Below are 16289 nucleotides of genomic sequence, written 5' to 3'. Positions count from 1 at the left end.
TCCAGTTTTAGGGCCTGATTAGTTAATCGCTATTCTCGTTAATAACACTGATTACAACTAGACCGAAGATTTATTCCATGTGCATTATGAATCCCCCAGCCTTCTTTACATACATTACACTTTACACTTTATGCATATAAAAGGAAAACAAATATAAGTTTCAATTGGACAAAAATATCAGGGTCTCACTCATCGAGTCCTTCGTAGGTTCTTATCTCACAATGTGTAGAGAGTTTTTTCAGGTTTTCCGAAGGGTGACTCGTAGATCCCCAGGAGGGCTGGTCACTTTCCAGGCCGGATCCTGTATAGGTCCCTTTACTCGGCTTGCGTGTGTCCACCCCTTCTCAGCAGTCCGAACAGCAGTTTCTGTAGTGATAAGAGCAACATAGGGTCCTTCCCAACGGGGGGTCAAAGAAGATTCTTTCCATGATTTGATTAGTACTTTATCTCCTGGTTGGATTTGATGCATGGCCACATCCAATGGAGGCCTTTGTACTACCATCCCCCGAGTCTGTAGTTGTTTTCTCCTTGCCATTAGCTGTATCAGGTAGGACTTTATCTTTAATTCTTCAAGTTGGGGGTGATCCGGTGGCATTTCTAAATCATAGGGCATCCCATATAGCATTTCAAAGGGAGAAATGCCTACATCAGTTCGGGGCTGAGTTCTGATATTTAACAAGGTTAAAGGGAGACACTTTACCTATGACATTTTAGTTTCTAACATTAGTTTGGTAAGTTGTTTTTTTATTTCTCCGTTCATACGTTCAACTTTCCCTGAGCTCTGCGGGTGCCACGGAGTATGGTATTGCCACTGTGTACCCAGGGCAGCCAAAGTCTCTTTGGCTACTCTGGATACAAAGTGTGGACCCCTATCTGAGTCTATTGCTTCTATTGCTCCATACCGAGGTATGATTTCTTCAAGTAATATCCTTGTTACTGTGTGAGCTGTGGTTCGGGCTGTGGGAAAGGCTTCTACGAATTGAGTTAAATGATCTATAATTACTAATAGGTATTTATACCTCCCCACCTTTGGTAATTCGGTAAAGTCTATTTGTATTCTTGCAAAAGGTCTATGAGCCAATTCTCGCCCCCCATATACTCGTTTTCTTATTTGATGTTTATTTACTTTTTGACAAACGAGACATTCTCCTATCACTCCTTTGGCTATATCATATATCCCAATGCACATGTATTTAGTTGCAAATTGATCCACTAATGCCTGAGTTCCCCAATGAGTGTTTTTATGGAATTGCTGCATTATCTTGGTAGCTATGGGTTTTGGGAGAACTTCTCGGCCATCCGGGAGTTCCCATTTTCCATTAGCTTTCTGTTTAATCCCCATTTGATTTAATTTTGCTTGTTCTTGAACAGTAAAACTTAAAAGTTCATAGGATTTTCCATGGAAAAAGCACCACTTAAACCCTGGTCTTTCACATACACATTCTATACCGTCTACTCCGTATTCTTTCCAGCAACCATAACAGGGGAGGTAATTATCTCCACAATTAACACACTGCTTTCTGTCCTCTATCGGATCATCCAAGTCCAGTGCTGATAGCGCTGCTCTCTTTGCCTCTTGATCAGCAAGGTTATTTCCCCGTACTAAAGGATTTAGCCCCCTCTGGTGTCCTTTTACGTGTACTACCGCAATTTCGCTGGGCCCTCGTATAGCTTGCAAAATTTGTGATATTAACTCCTGATGTACTAGGCTCTTCCCCCGAGAATTGATTAAACCTCTTTCTTCCCATATTTTCCCAAAGGTATGTACTATTCCGAAGGCATATCTAGAATCAGTGTATATAGTTCCCACTTTTCCATTTAGTAATTGTAAAGCCTTTAATACTGCATATAATTCACATGCCTGTGCTGACCAGCTGGGACTCAAGGGTCCTGATTCTATCACCTTAAAAGTTTTTCCATCAATTATGGCATACCCTGATTTTCTTTTCCCTTCTACCACTCGAGAGGATCCATCTACAAATAATTTTTCTCCTTTCCCTAATTCCTCCTCTTCCAAATCTGGTCTTATCTTAGTCTGCTCCTCGATGTTACGGAGGCAATCATGAAAAAGATCTTGACTAGGTTCTCCATACAAAAATTGGGCTGGATTTTGTAACGATGTTGTTTCAAGGGTCAGGTGGGGGGACGTAATGAGGATTGCCTCATATTTTACTAGTCTAGCATCGGTTATCCATTTTTCTGCTTTTTGCTGTAACACACCTCTAATATTATGGGGTGATAGTACCCTTAATTCACTACCAAAAGTTATTTTATGCGCTTCCTCAACTAACAAAGCAGCTGCCACCACAACTTGTAGGCACGTAGGTCATCCCCGACTTACGGGGTCCAGTAATTTTGAGATATATGCTACTGGTTTCTTTTTTCCTGCCCATTCCTGGGCTAATACTCCAAATGCAGTTCCTTCCTCTGTGTTGACAAATAAGAAAAATGGTCTTTTCAGGTTGGGCAAGCTCAGAACAGGAGCATTTACTAATTCAGTTTTTAGTTCTTTTAACCGTTGATCATCTTCCTGAGTCCATTTTAATAATCCATTTTTAGTTATTTTGGTGTATAAAAACTTTACTTTTCCACTATACCCTTCGATCCACTGCTTACAATATCCAAATAGTCCTAATAGCTGCCGGACTTGTTTTTTAGTTTTTGGACTTGGTAGGGAAAGTATCCCTTTCACCCTTTCTGGATCCAATTTCTTAGTTCCTTGACTTAATCGATGCCCTAGGTATTTAACTTCCTTTTCAACAAATTGCAATTTGGATTTTGACACTTTCAGTCCCTTTAAGCTCAGGAAATTTAACAACTTGATGCTTTCTTCCCGAACCCTTTCCTCATCCTCCCCTGCTATTAAAAGATCATCTACATACTGGACTAGGGTAAGGGTATCTCCTATCTGGTAATCTTGCAAAATTTGTTCTAAAGCTTGCCCAAACAGGTTTGGGGATTCAGTGAAACCTTGGGGTAGGACTGTCCACCGGAGTTGAGTTTTCCTGTGGGTGTCTGGGTCCTCCCACTCAAAAGCAAAATAGTTTCTACACTCCTCTTTTAAGGGACATGCCCAGAAAGCGTCCTTCAAGTCTATTACACTGTACCACCGGTCGTTCGGGCCTAATTGACTTAAGAGAGTGTGTGGGTTAGCTACTACAGGGAATCTAGTTACAGTCCTTTTGTTAATTTCCCTTAGATCATGGACTAATCTGTACCCCCCATCCGCCTTCTTGACAGGTAAAATGGGAGTATTAAAAGGGGACATGCAGGGTTCCAATAATCCCTGCTTTATTAATCTCTGAATTTCTGGTTTTAATCCTTGCCTTCCCTCCAGAGGTATGGGATATTGCTTAATCCTCACCGGTACCTCAGGATCCCGGATGGTTACCATAAAAGGTTCAACATTCAGTTTTCCCACCGTATCCGGAGTGTACCACACTTCAGGGTTGATTTTAGTCTCATCTTCAACCCGTAGGGGGCATAGTTTGATTTCAAGTTTGTGTTCTGTTACTTCCAAACTAATTCCTAATTCAATCATTAGATCTCTCCCCAGTAGGTTATAATCTGCCTCAGGTACTAACAATAAGGATCCCATCCCCACTTTAGAATCTGTTTCAAGGAGTACATCTTTAATTACCGGTACTCCGAATGGTTCTCCTTTCGCCCCAACTACTTGTACTTTTTCTGATGAAATCTTACATCCTTGGGGCAATGATTGAACAGTAGATCTCTCCGCTCCTGAATCTACTAAAAATTCTACCTCCTGTTGCTGAGGACCTACTTTTAACTTTATCAAGGGCTCAGTTCGTTCTCGGGTCCCCAGCAAATAGAGCCCCTGACACCCCTAATCTTCTTTAAACATTCTCTCATCCATCATTCTCCTTCTGCAGCTCTTCTTTGTGTGACCTTTTCTTCCGCAATAAAAGTAGACAATACTCCCTTTTTCTCTCTCTCTCTCCGGTTCCTTTGATCTATAGCCTGTTCTTTGACCTTCTTGTTTTCTCCCAGCACTGTTCACTCTCTGTCCTTCCCTTATCGCAGCTACCATCATTCTGGTATGTTTCTTTTGAGTCTCGTCCTCCCTTCGGACATAGACTTTCTGTGCTTCTCTCAGTAATTCATCCAACCCCCGATCCTGTCAATCTTCTATTTTTTCTAGCTTCTTTCTAATATCTATCCATGCTTTTGCCACAAATTGTGTCTTTAACAATGCCTGTCCCACTGGGGTATTAGGGTCTAGTCCTGAGTAAAGCTGAAGATTTTTCCTCAGTCTCTCTAACCACTCAGTAGGAGTTTCATCCTTTTTCTGATGTTCACTAAAGGCTTTGTTTATATTTTGTCCTCTAGGGACTGATTCCCTTATACCCTGGATTACAATCGTCCTCAGGTCTTGCATATGACCTCTATCGATTTCATTTTGATTATTCCAATTAGGTCGATTTAGAGGCCATTTTATATCTGCTGCCGGACCTTGCTGATGCTGTTGATCCCAAATTCTCATTCCTGCTCTCCTGATCATATCCCTTTCTTCAATAGTGAATAGTATAGCCATTATGGCTTGTATTTCATCCCAGGTATAGATGTTTGGTCCTAAAAACTGATCCACCCGCTCCGCCACACCTAAGGGATCCTCCAATAGATTCCCCATCTCTTTTTTAAATTCTCTGACGTCCCCTGAATTAAGAGGGACAGTCACATATCCCATGCCAGGCTGGGGTCCCCCCATCGCAACCTCCCTTAGGGGGTACAAGCCACTATCACCCCACCCCATTCTAGTTTGACTACGGGTTATTCGTCTCGGTTCTTTCGGGGATTCAGGTGGGGAGTCTGAATTCTCTGGGTCCTCCGGCGCAGTCGGAGGAGGTGAAGGCGCCGGAGGTGGGGGTGGAGGTATGTAAGGAGGAGGAGAGGTGGGAGGTTCGTCCTCATCACGTACCTTCTTTTTCTTAACTTTTTCTTTTAGAGGATATAGTTTTATTCGGGTATCTGATGCTATCCATACCTGTGCATATTCACTCTCCTCTAAATTAAAGGGTTCCCTTGAGTTGACATAAATGTTTAGGGCTTGGCAGACCCATTCTTCAAAGGACCCAAAAATAGGCCAATAGAGATGATCGCCTCTGATTTGTTTTCCTCCCCAAACTTCCATACAATAATAAATCATTTTTGCTTTGTCCTTACCCCGCCTAGAGGGGTAATCTTCCCAATGGTTTAACATCAAGCCTAAAGGGCTATCTGGTGGTATTTGGGGGTACCTCACCTCGGGTCCCAAATCACCCATGGGATCAGAAGGCTTGCTTTTCTTCTGTCCCATCTTCCGGAGCGCCTTCACACACTCACACAATTCGCTTCCCCCTTTTCGTGACCCAGTCCCTCGCGGGATATGGGAACTGCACTACCGAGGGGTCCGCACTCGCTTCGCCCTGCTGGGCGTCTCACACACCACGCTCCGGGAAACCCAACCCCAACCGAACGGTAACCGGCCTATACTCACGCAACCCTGCGTCTTCGTCCGGGGTTTCGTGCACAAAGATTACGGGGTTACCGGTATTTTTTTTTTTTGCTTGTTGCCGAGTTTTGGAGTTCGTCGGTAGAGGGCGTGATGTGATAGCACTCAGCCGGGGCCGCTGAACTCAGCGGGGCGCGCCTCCCCGTATGGGGCTTCCCACCAGATTGCCTCTATCCCAGTCACGGCACCAATTTTGTTATAGACTATCTTGCCAAAATGATGCAAGTTAGGACAAATTAAATTTCAATTATTTATTTTAGCAAGCGGCAATAAGCAAAACAGCGCTGGGCGGCCGGGGAGTCCCTGCTCCACCAACGGCGCGCACCCACTTCCCGAGGGTCCGTCTTTTTTATATCCTCCGCCTTCCGGTATCGGGTCTCTCTGAGAGGTGTACCCTGCGTCTGCGCACTTTGCAGCTAGGGGGTCGCTCCATCCGGGTCTTCCTCACGTCACCAGCTTCTCGTATTTCCTACTTTCCTGAGAGTGGCTCACAAAGTCTTTGTTTATATTTTACAGAATATAGACACTACCCCCTTTTTTTTTTTTTTTTTCCCTTTGTCTTTCTCCCCTTTGTCCTTCTTCCCTTTCTCCCTCTTTTCAGTCTTTTGCCTAGTAGGAGTCCTTGCTTCAGCATTTCAACTTAGATAAGCACTTACAGTCAGTTAGTCGTTACACAGTGTAATAGTTAAGATTAAGCTTAGGCCAACATAGTTTATGGAATAACATGTCACGAGCTCCCAGTATCTTCAATGGAATTTGATGAACAAACAGTTTACTGTCTATCACAATCCCCCCTTTTTCTTTTTATCATTTTGTTCATCAAATCGTTGCAATTCTTGTTGACTTAACAGGAGAGTTTTTTTCAATTTAAAGTCATCATCTAATTGATTGTTTTTGGCTTTAATGAGTATTGGACAGGCGACAGACATCAGATATGTTACCCGTTGCATCATTCTCCAAGTTATGACATATAATATTATTGACAAAGTCAAACTGATTAAGATTAATATCAAGAGAACCACAATGGGGTGACACAACTTGTTCAAGATGCCTGTAGCAGTAGGTGACCATCCAAAAAGGGTGTCCCACCAGTTATGTTCTGCATTCTTTTTTGCTCTTTCCAAGACTCGGTGTATTTCTTCCACATTGTGATGAACAGTTATTAGAGTTTTCTGTCCGTTTTCTCTAACTTTCTCTAAAATTCTAACTAAGTCTTTGTGTTGAAGTAACTGCTTAACCAAAGTGAGGTTCATTCCAATGGGTGTAGGTTGTAGATTATGTATTAATGTATAATTGGATTGCAGGAGTTGGTAAGACGTGACCGGGGCTAAATAGGAAAAGTCACATCCGATTACCTTTGTGAAGTTGCAAACACAGAGATTTGAATAATTTTTTGTCTCTATTATGATCTTGTCTACAGTTAAGAATTCACAAACCGTCCTTAAACATACACAACCTTCGCCAATATATATAAGTACTGTTTTAGGATTTTCATTGGGATGGACCTCAAAGTGACAAATATTTTGTTCGGTATCTAAACAAATATTTTGTGCCTCAATTGCATTGCCTTCACAAATGAATCCTTGTTGTTCTCGTACAATGTAGGACTCTAGATTGACAGTTTGCCATTTTTCGTTTACCTTTCGGGCCCATACTCTATGCTCAGAAGGATAGAGTATGGTTCCGTTGTGATTCAGCCCTAATGCAATGATAGGATAAATTTGGTATATGGTGGCATTGTAAATAGTGAGTATAAAGGTAGTAGCTGTGTTTGTGATGGGGTCATAGGTAAAGTTTACCAGGTTCCACCAGGATTGCAGTTTCTTTTCAAAATTAGTAGCACTGTCCCAAATTATTCTTCGAATTTCAGTAGGAAGAATACCTTCTTCACCTTCTCTTATAATTGAGGCAGCTATCGACTGCATCCATATTTGAGCCTGGATGCAGCTGAGAGTTAAAGAGAGGTTATTTTGGAGCACACTGAGTGCGTCTGTAATCAATTCATGATCCTTTATATTTACCTTTTCTCCTTTTGGTAATATATTCGACAACAGCCACTGGTTAGCCCCCAAAGCCAATAAGGAAGATCGCAAAGGCCTTTGTATATTAGTTAAATCACTAATTGAGGTAGTCAATTTGTTCATTATCACCTCCGAATCAATACTATTTAAAACTCCCAATCCTGTTCCCAAAGCACCGGTTAAGTCTCTCTGCGTTCTTTTTGTGTGAGGAGTTTGTTTTTGCAGCCAGGTTGTCCATCCCTCGTAAGAAGTCTTTAGGAAAGGTGAACATGCTGGCTGAATATTTGAAACATTATTTTGTATTAACAATTCAACTTGCTTGAGAGACCACGCCGGGTTAAACAGCATTTGTTGTTTACCTGTATTTCTAATTGCATATGGTCCAATTTTAAAAATTTTTGGGCTAAGCACGACTGTTGGTTGTGTTGGAACAGTATGAGTAGTCTGAGTAGTCTCTTTGGGAGCGTGGGTTGTGATTGTTGTAGTTTCCTCCTGTATATTCAATGGAAATCGGAAAGATATAGCTTGATCTCCTGACCTGGTCCCTCCCAAACAAACTATGGACACCGGTTGGGTTGCAGTAAATGCATACCAACAGGTTTCCGACTCACAACGGGTTTGAGCTATTTTAGATTCCGTTTTGTCTCTGATAACGATTTGAGTAAAAGGGGGCTGACGGACGGTTTGAATTAAAGGGTGCCGACTTATTATCACATTTACATTGAATACTCTGTAGCCTATCTGTATCCCATCTCCTTTTTTAGCTGTCCAGGTATGGGATGAATTCTCCCATTTATATGTTTGGAGTGTTAGGTTATTGCTTAGTATGGCAGTTGCTAACTCTGTCCCATACAAATCTGCATCCATACTTCCTGTATGTCCATAATAAGCATCTGTCCAAGGCCATATAATTTGATTAGTTAGGGTATGTTCAAAAGGTTGGTGGGATTGGTTAGTCGTTCTAGCCCATCCTGGTAGTGTATTCATTGTAGCTAATACACCTAGCTAGACTATCCAATAACTCCAATAGAAGGCTGACGGGATTCTATAGATTTGCATATTTTTTCTTAGTCTCTTTTGTATCGGGGTGTCTGACACTCTCGTCTGGCCCTTCTCCCTCAGAGGTCCTTTTTTCTTCAGAGTAGGGCAGTAAAGTTTTCCCCACTTTGATACGTCTCTGCCTCCTCTGCCTACTCTGTTGCTTAGAGCAGCAGAGTGTTCCATCTTCTCGGCAGCAGCCGTATTCTTCAGGGGTACGTTTGCCTCTACTCCGGGACACATAGGTCTCCCAGTTTTTATCTTTGACCTCGGGTTCACGACAGGGGACCCAGAGGATGTGCTTTCTACAGATCACCCTTAGGATCTGAGAGTGTTATTGAGTAGGTCAATTAGAGTGAGTGCACTCTCTTTAGTAAATATTTTCTACCAAGTTTTAGAATCTCCAGTTTTAGGGCCTGATTAGTTAATCGCTATTCTCGTTAATAACACTGATTACAACTAGACCGAAGATTTATTCCATGTGCATTATGAATCCCCCAGCCTTCTTTACATACATTACACTTTACACTTTATGCATATAAAAGGAAAACAAATATAAGTTTCAATTGGACAAAAATATCAGGGTCTCACTCATCGAGTCCTTCGTAGGTTCTTATCTCACAATGTGTAGAGAGTTTTTTCAGGTTTTCCGAAGGGTGACTCGTAGATCCCCAGGAGGGCTGGTCACTTTCCAGGCCGGATCCTGTATAGGTCCCTTTACTCGGCTTGCGTGTGTCCACCCCTTCTCAGCAGTCCGAACAGCAGTTTCTGTAGTGATAAGAGCAACATAGGGTCCTTCCCAACGGGGGGTCAAAGAAGATTCTTTCCATGATTTGATTAGTACTTTATCTCCTGGTTGGATTTGATGCATGGCCACATCCAATGGAGGCCTTTGTACTACCATCCCCCGAGTCTGTAGTTGTTTTCTCCTTGCCATTAGCTGTATCAGGTAGGACTTTATCTTTAATTCTTCAAGTTGGGGGTGATCCGGTGGCATTTCTAAATCATAGGGCATCCCATATAGCATTTCAAAGGGAGAAATGCCTACATCAGTTCGGGGCTGAGTTCTGATATTTAACAAGGTTAAAGGGAGACACTTTACCTATGACATTTTAGTTTCTAACATTAGTTTGGTAAGTTGTTTTTTTATTTCTCCGTTCATACGTTCAACTTTCCCTGAGCTCTGCGGGTGCCACGGAGTATGGTATTGCCACTGTGTACCCAGGGCAGCCAAAGTCTCTTTGGCTACTCTGGATACAAAGTGTGGACCCCTATCTGAGTCTATTGCTTCTATTGCTCCATACCGAGGTATGATTTCTTCAAGTAATATCCTTGTTACTGTGTGAGCTGTGGTTCGGGCTGTGGGAAAGGCTTCTACGAATTGAGTTAAATGATCTATAATTACTAATAGGTATTTATACCTCCCCACCTTTGGTAATTCGGTAAAGTCTATTTGTATTCTTGCAAAAGGTCTATGAGCCAATTCTCGCCCCCCATATACTCGTTTTCTTATTTGATGTTTATTTACTTTTTGACAAACGAGACATTCTCCTATCACTCCTTTGGCTATATCATATATCCCAATGCACATGTATTTAGTTGCAAATTGATCCACTAATGCCTGAGTTCCCCAATGAGTGTTTTTATGGAATTGCTGCATTATCTTGGTAGCTATGGGTTTTGGGAGAACTTCTCGGCCATCCGGGAGTTCCCATTTTCCATTAGCTTTCTGTTTAATCCCCATTTGATTTAATTTTGCTTGTTCTTGAACAGTAAAACTTAAAAGTTCATAGGATTTTCCATGGAAAAAGCACCACTTAAACCCTGGTCTTTCACATACACATTCTATACCGTCTACTCCGTATTCTTTCCAGCAACCATAACAGGGGAGGTAATTATCTCCACAATTAACACACTGCTTTCTGTCCTCTATCGGATCATCCAAGTCCAGTGCTGATAGCGCTGCTCTCTTTGCCTCTTGATCAGCAAGGTTATTTCCCCGTACTAAAGGATTTAGCCCCCTCTGGTGTCCTTTTACGTGTACTACCGCAATTTCGCTGGGCCCTCGTATAGCTTGCAAAATTTGTGATATTAACTCCTGATGTACTAGGCTCTTCCCCCGAGAATTGATTAAACCTCTTTCTTCCCATATTTTCCCAAAGGTATGTACTATTCCGAAGGCATATCTAGAATCAGTGTATATAGTTCCCACTTTTCCATTTAGTAATTGTAAAGCCTTTAATACTGCATATAATTCACATGCCTGTGCTGACCAGCTGGGACTCAAGGGTCCTGATTCTATCACCTTAAAAGTTTTTCCATCAATTATGGCATACCCTGATTTTCTTTTCCCTTCTACCACTCGAGAGGATCCATCTACAAATAATTTTTCTCCTTTCCCTAATTCCTCCTCTTCCAAATCTGGTCTTATCTTAGTCTGCTCCTCGATGTTACGGAGGCAATCATGAAAAAGATCTTGACTAGGTTCTCCATACAAAAATTGGGCTGGATTTTGTAACGATGTTGTTTCAAGGGTCAGGTGGGGGGACGTAATGAGGATTGCCTCATATTTTACTAGTCTAGCATCGGTTATCCATTTTTCTGCTTTTTGCTGTAACACACCTCTAATATTATGGGGTGATAGTACCCTTAATTCACTACCAAAAGTTATTTTATGCGCTTCCTCAACTAACAAAGCAGCTGCCACCACAACTTGTAGGCACGTAGGTCATCCCCGACTTACGGGGTCCAGTAATTTTGAGATATATGCTACTGGTTTCTTTTTTCCTGCCCATTCCTGGGCTAATACTCCAAATGCAGTTCCTTCCTCTGTGTTGACAAATAAGAAAAATGGTCTTTTCAGGTTGGGCAAGCTCAGAACAGGAGCATTTACTAATTCAGTTTTTAGTTCTTTTAACCGTTGATCATCTTCCTGAGTCCATTTTAATAATCCATTTTTAGTTATTTTGGTGTATAAAAACTTTACTTTTCCACTATACCCTTCGATCCACTGCTTACAATATCCAAATAGTCCTAATAGCTGCCGGACTTGTTTTTTAGTTTTTGGACTTGGTAGGGAAAGTATCCCTTTCACCCTTTCTGGATCCAATTTCTTAGTTCCTTGACTTAATCGATGCCCTAGGTATTTAACTTCCTTTTCAACAAATTGCAATTTGGATTTTGACACTTTCAGTCCCTTTAAGCTCAGGAAATTTAACAACTTGATGCTTTCTTCCCGAACCCTTTCCTCATCCTCCCCTGCTATTAAAAGATCATCTACATACTGGACTAGGGTAAGGGTATCTCCTATCTGGTAATCTTGCAAAATTTGTTCTAAAGCTTGCCCAAACAGGTTTGGGGATTCAGTGAAACCTTGGGGTAGGACTGTCCACCGGAGTTGAGTTTTCCTGTGGGTGTCTGGGTCCTCCCACTCAAAAGCAAAATAGTTTCTACACTCCTCTTTTAAGGGACATGCCCAGAAAGCGTCCTTCAAGTCTATTACACTGTACCACCGGTCGTTCGGGCCTAATTGACTTAAGAGAGTGTGTGGGTTAGCTACTACAGGGAATCTAGTTACAGTCCTTTTGTTAATTTCCCTTAGATCATGGACTAATCTGTACCCCCCATCCGCCTTCTTGACAGGTAAAATGGGAGTATTAAAAGGGGACATGCAGGGTTCCAATAATCCCTGCTTTATTAATCTCTGAATTTCTGGTTTTAATCCTTGCCTTCCCTCCAGAGGTATGGGATATTGCTTAATCCTCACCGGTACCTCAGGATCCCGGATGGTTACCATAAAAGGTTCAACATTCAGTTTTCCCACCGTATCCGGAGTGTACCACACTTCAGGGTTGATTTTAGTCTCATCTTCAACCCGTAGGGGGCATAGTTTGATTTCAAGTTTGTGTTCTGTTACTTCCAAACTAATTCCTAATTCAATCATTAGATCTCTCCCCAGTAGGTTATAATCTGCCTCAGGTACTAACAATAAGGATCCCATCCCCACTTTAGAATCTGTTTCAAGGAGTACATCTTTAATTACCGGTACTCCGAATGGTTCTCCTTTCGCCCCAACTACTTGTACTTTTTCTGATGAAATCTTACATCCTTGGGGCAATGATTGAACAGTAGATCTCTCCGCTCCTGAATCTACTAAAAATTCTACCTCCTGTTGCTGAGGACCTACTTTTAACTTTATCAAGGGCTCAGTTCGTTCTCGGGTCCCCAGCAAATAGAGCCCCTGACACCCCTAATCTTCTTTAAACATTCTCTCATCCATCATTCTCCTTCTGCAGCTCTTCTTTGTGTGACCTTTTCTTCCGCAATAAAAGTAGACAATACTCCCTTTTTCTCTCTCTCTCTCCGGTTCCTTTGATCTATAGCCTGTTCTTTGACCTTCTTGTTTTCTCCCAGCACTGTTCACTCTCTGTCCTTCCCTTATCGCAGCTACCATCATTCTGGTATGTTTCTTTTGAGTCTCGTCCTCCCTTCGGACATAGACTTTCTGTGCTTCTCTCAGTAATTCATCCAACCCCCGATCCTGTCAATCTTCTATTTTTTCTAGCTTCTTTCTAATATCTATCCATGCTTTTGCCACAAATTGTGTCTTTAACAATGCCTGTCCCACTGGGGTATTAGGGTCTAGTCCTGAGTAAAGCTGAAGATTTTTCCTCAGTCTCTCTAACCACTCAGTAGGAGTTTCATCCTTTTTCTGATGTTCACTAAAGGCTTTGTTTATATTTTGTCCTCTAGGGACTGATTCCCTTATACCCTGGATTACAATCGTCCTCAGGTCTTGCATATGACCTCTATCGATTTCATTTTGATTATTCCAATTAGGTCGATTTAGAGGCCATTTTATATCTGCTGCCGGACCTTGCTGATGCTGTTGATCCCAAATTCTCATTCCTGCTCTCCTGATCATATCCCTTTCTTCAATAGTGAATAGTATAGCCATTATGGCTTGTATTTCATCCCAGGTATAGATGTTTGGTCCTAAAAACTGATCCACCCGCTCCGCCACACCTAAGGGATCCTCCAATAGATTCCCCATCTCTTTTTTAAATTCTCTGACGTCCCCTGAATTAAGAGGGACAGTCACATATCCCATGCCAGGCTGGGGTCCCCCCATCGCAACCTCCCTTAGGGGGTACAAGCCACTATCACCCCACCCCATTCTAGTTTGACTACGGGTTATTCGTCTCGGTTCTTTCGGGGATTCAGGTGGGGAGTCTGAATTCTCTGGGTCCTCCGGCGCAGTCGGAGGAGGTGAAGGCGCCGGAGGTGGGGGTGGAGGTATGTAAGGAGGAGGAGAGGTGGGAGGTTCGTCCTCATCACGTACCTTCTTTTTCTTAACTTTTTCTTTTAGAGGATATAGTTTTATTCGGGTATCTGATGCTATCCATACCTGTGCATATTCACTCTCCTCTAAATTAAAGGGTTCCCTTGAGTTGACATAAATGTTTAGGGCTTGGCAGACCCATTCTTCAAAGGACCCAAAAATAGGCCAATAGAGATGATCGCCTCTGATTTGTTTTCCTCCCCAAACTTCCATACAATAATAAATCATTTTTGCTTTGTCCTTACCCCGCCTAGAGGGGTAATCTTCCCAATGGTTTAACATCAAGCCTAAAGGGCTATCTGGTGGTATTTGGGGGTACCTCACCTCGGGTCCCAAATCACCCATGGGATCAGAAGGCTTGCTTTTCTTCTGTCCCATCTTCCGGAGCGCCTTCACACACTCACACAATTCGCTTCCCCCTTTTCGTGACCCAGTCCCTCGCGGGATATGGGAACTGCACTACCGAGGGGTCCGCACTCGCTTCGCCCTGCTGGGCGTCTCACACACCACGCTCCGGGAAACCCAACCCCAACCGAACGGTAACCGGCCTATACTCACGCAACCCTGCGTCTTCGTCCGGGGTTTCGTGCACAAAGATTACGGGGTTACCGGTATTTTTTTTTTTTGCTTGTTGCCGAGTTTTGGAGTTCGTCGGTAGAGGGCGTGATGTGATAGCACTCAGCCGGGGCCGCTGAACTCAGCGGGGCGCGCCTCCCCGTATGGGGCTTCCCACCAGATTGCCTCTATCCCAGTCACGGCACCAATTTTGTTATAGACTATCTTGCCAAAATGATGCAAGTTAGGACAAATTAAATTTCAATTATTTATTTTAGCAAGCGGCAATAAGCAAAACAGCGCTGGGCGGCCGGGGAGTCCCTGCTCCACCAACGGCGCGCACCCACTTCCCGAGGGTCCGTCTTTTTTATATCCTCCGCCTTCCGGTATCGGGTCTCTCTGAGAGGTGTACCCTGCGTCTGCGCACTTTGCAGCTAGGGGGTCGCTCCATCCGGGTCTTCCTCACGTCACCAGCTTCTCGTATTTCCTACTTTCCTGAGAGTGGCTCACAAAGTCTTTGTTTATATTTTACAGAATATAGACACTACCCCCTTTTTTTTTTTTTTTTTCCCTTTGTCTTTCTCCCCTTTGTCCTTCTTCCCTTTCTCCCTCTTTTCAGTCTTTTGCCTAGTAGGAGTCCTTGCTTCAGCATTTCAACTTAGATAAGCACTTACAGTCAGTTAGTCGTTACACAGTGTAATAGTTAAGATTAAGCTTAGGCCAACATAGTTTATGGAATAACATGTCACGAGCTCCCAGTATCTTCAATAGAATTTGATGAACAAACAGTTTACTGTCTATCACAGGGCTCACGCCCATTCTCGGTGCCCTTGCAGGGATGTGCTCCCAGCAAAGAGAAAAGGCAGGGACTGTGATCAGAGACAGAGAGTATTTGTCGATCAGATAAAGGGTGGGAGCCTGGGTGTGTGCATGTCTGTCTGGCGGGATTTACGCCAAGTCTGCGATTAGCGAGATCCTGTGAAGTAGGCACAGAGATGAGCTGTGCCATGTAAGGGCCAAACCCGAGAGGGTCAGCAGAAGATAACGCAGAGGAAGACGACGACCCCCCTAGCAACAAAAGGCGCAGCCGCAGCTGAAACCAAAAAGGCCCCGTCAGCCCAGAACCTGAAGATTCTAACAAGAGACTGCCAAAGAGGAGGGGCGCGCGCCGTTGGCGGAGCAGCGACTCCCCGGCCGCCCAGCGCTGCTTTACTTGCTCAAGCGCTTGCTGAATTAATAAATTTTATAAGTCACTTGATTTGGCTTCTGAAAGTGATTTTCCCCAATTTATAACAGCTTAATTAAAGCAGCAGGCTTCTGCACCTGGGAATGCTGTTTCTTCCTGCCAGTGATCATCTCGCCTTCACCATGTGGTACTCGCAGCGAAATAAAAGTGCAGGACAGACTGTTTGGCTGATGAACTTGCTTCCCCCCCACTCCTCAGGGTTCTCTGATAGTCTTGTTTTATAAAAATTGTGGTTGCTCTGGGTTTTTTTCTCTTTTTTCTTTATTCCCCCCCGCCCCCCCCCAAGCTGCAGATACTACAAGCAGCACTTTGATGGATCACTCGGGCTCGAAGATTTTTCCCAGTGTTTGAATACTTCCTGGGGCTGTCTGGATGCCTGTGTTTAGCTGCGTTTCTTTTTTTCCCCGCTCTCGCGGCTCTTTGCTTCGGTGCAAGGTGCGAGAAATCTGTGTGTTGATGCAGTCAGCAGCAGCCTTCCACCATTGCCACGTCTGAGGGAGAGGGTAAAATCTGTCATGCTTTTGACACCTCAGCCAATAACTCAATGGAGGTGCTTCCTTGCCGGGACTGGGCTTG

General features: G+C 43.3%; 1 protein-coding gene across 1 annotated transcript; it reads right to left on the bottom strand.

Annotated features, from left to right (window-relative positions):
- Positions 1–213: 213 nt before the first annotated feature.
- On the bottom strand, positions 214–15142 carry LOC141933198 (uncharacterized). The gene is made up of 3 exons (XM_074847646.1): positions 14471–15142; positions 5498–9339; positions 214–366 (listed from the first exon to the last, which is right to left on the bottom strand). The coding sequence occupies exon 2, from the start codon at positions 8518–8520 to the stop codon at positions 6295–6297; it is 2226 nt and encodes a 741-aa protein (XP_074703747.1). The 5' UTR covers positions 8521–9339; positions 14471–15142; the 3' UTR covers positions 214–366; positions 5498–6294.
- Between the last annotated feature and the right edge of the window lie 1147 nt (positions 15143–16289).

The sequence above is a fragment of the Strix aluco genome, chromosome 21 (genome assembly GCF_031877795.1).
Source record: "Strix aluco isolate bStrAlu1 chromosome 21, bStrAlu1.hap1, whole genome shotgun sequence".
Classification (NCBI taxonomy): domain Eukaryota; kingdom Metazoa; phylum Chordata; class Aves; order Strigiformes; family Strigidae; genus Strix; species Strix aluco.
The sequence above is the reverse complement of the archived record's forward strand: the minus strand, read 5'-3'. Positions and strand labels throughout refer to the sequence as shown.

Bases quoted from the DNA above. Each gene is read 5' to 3' on its own strand.
- LOC141933198 (XM_074847646.1), bottom strand. From the start codon at position 8,520: ATGAATACACTACCAGGATGGGCTAGAACGACTAACCAATCCCACCAA.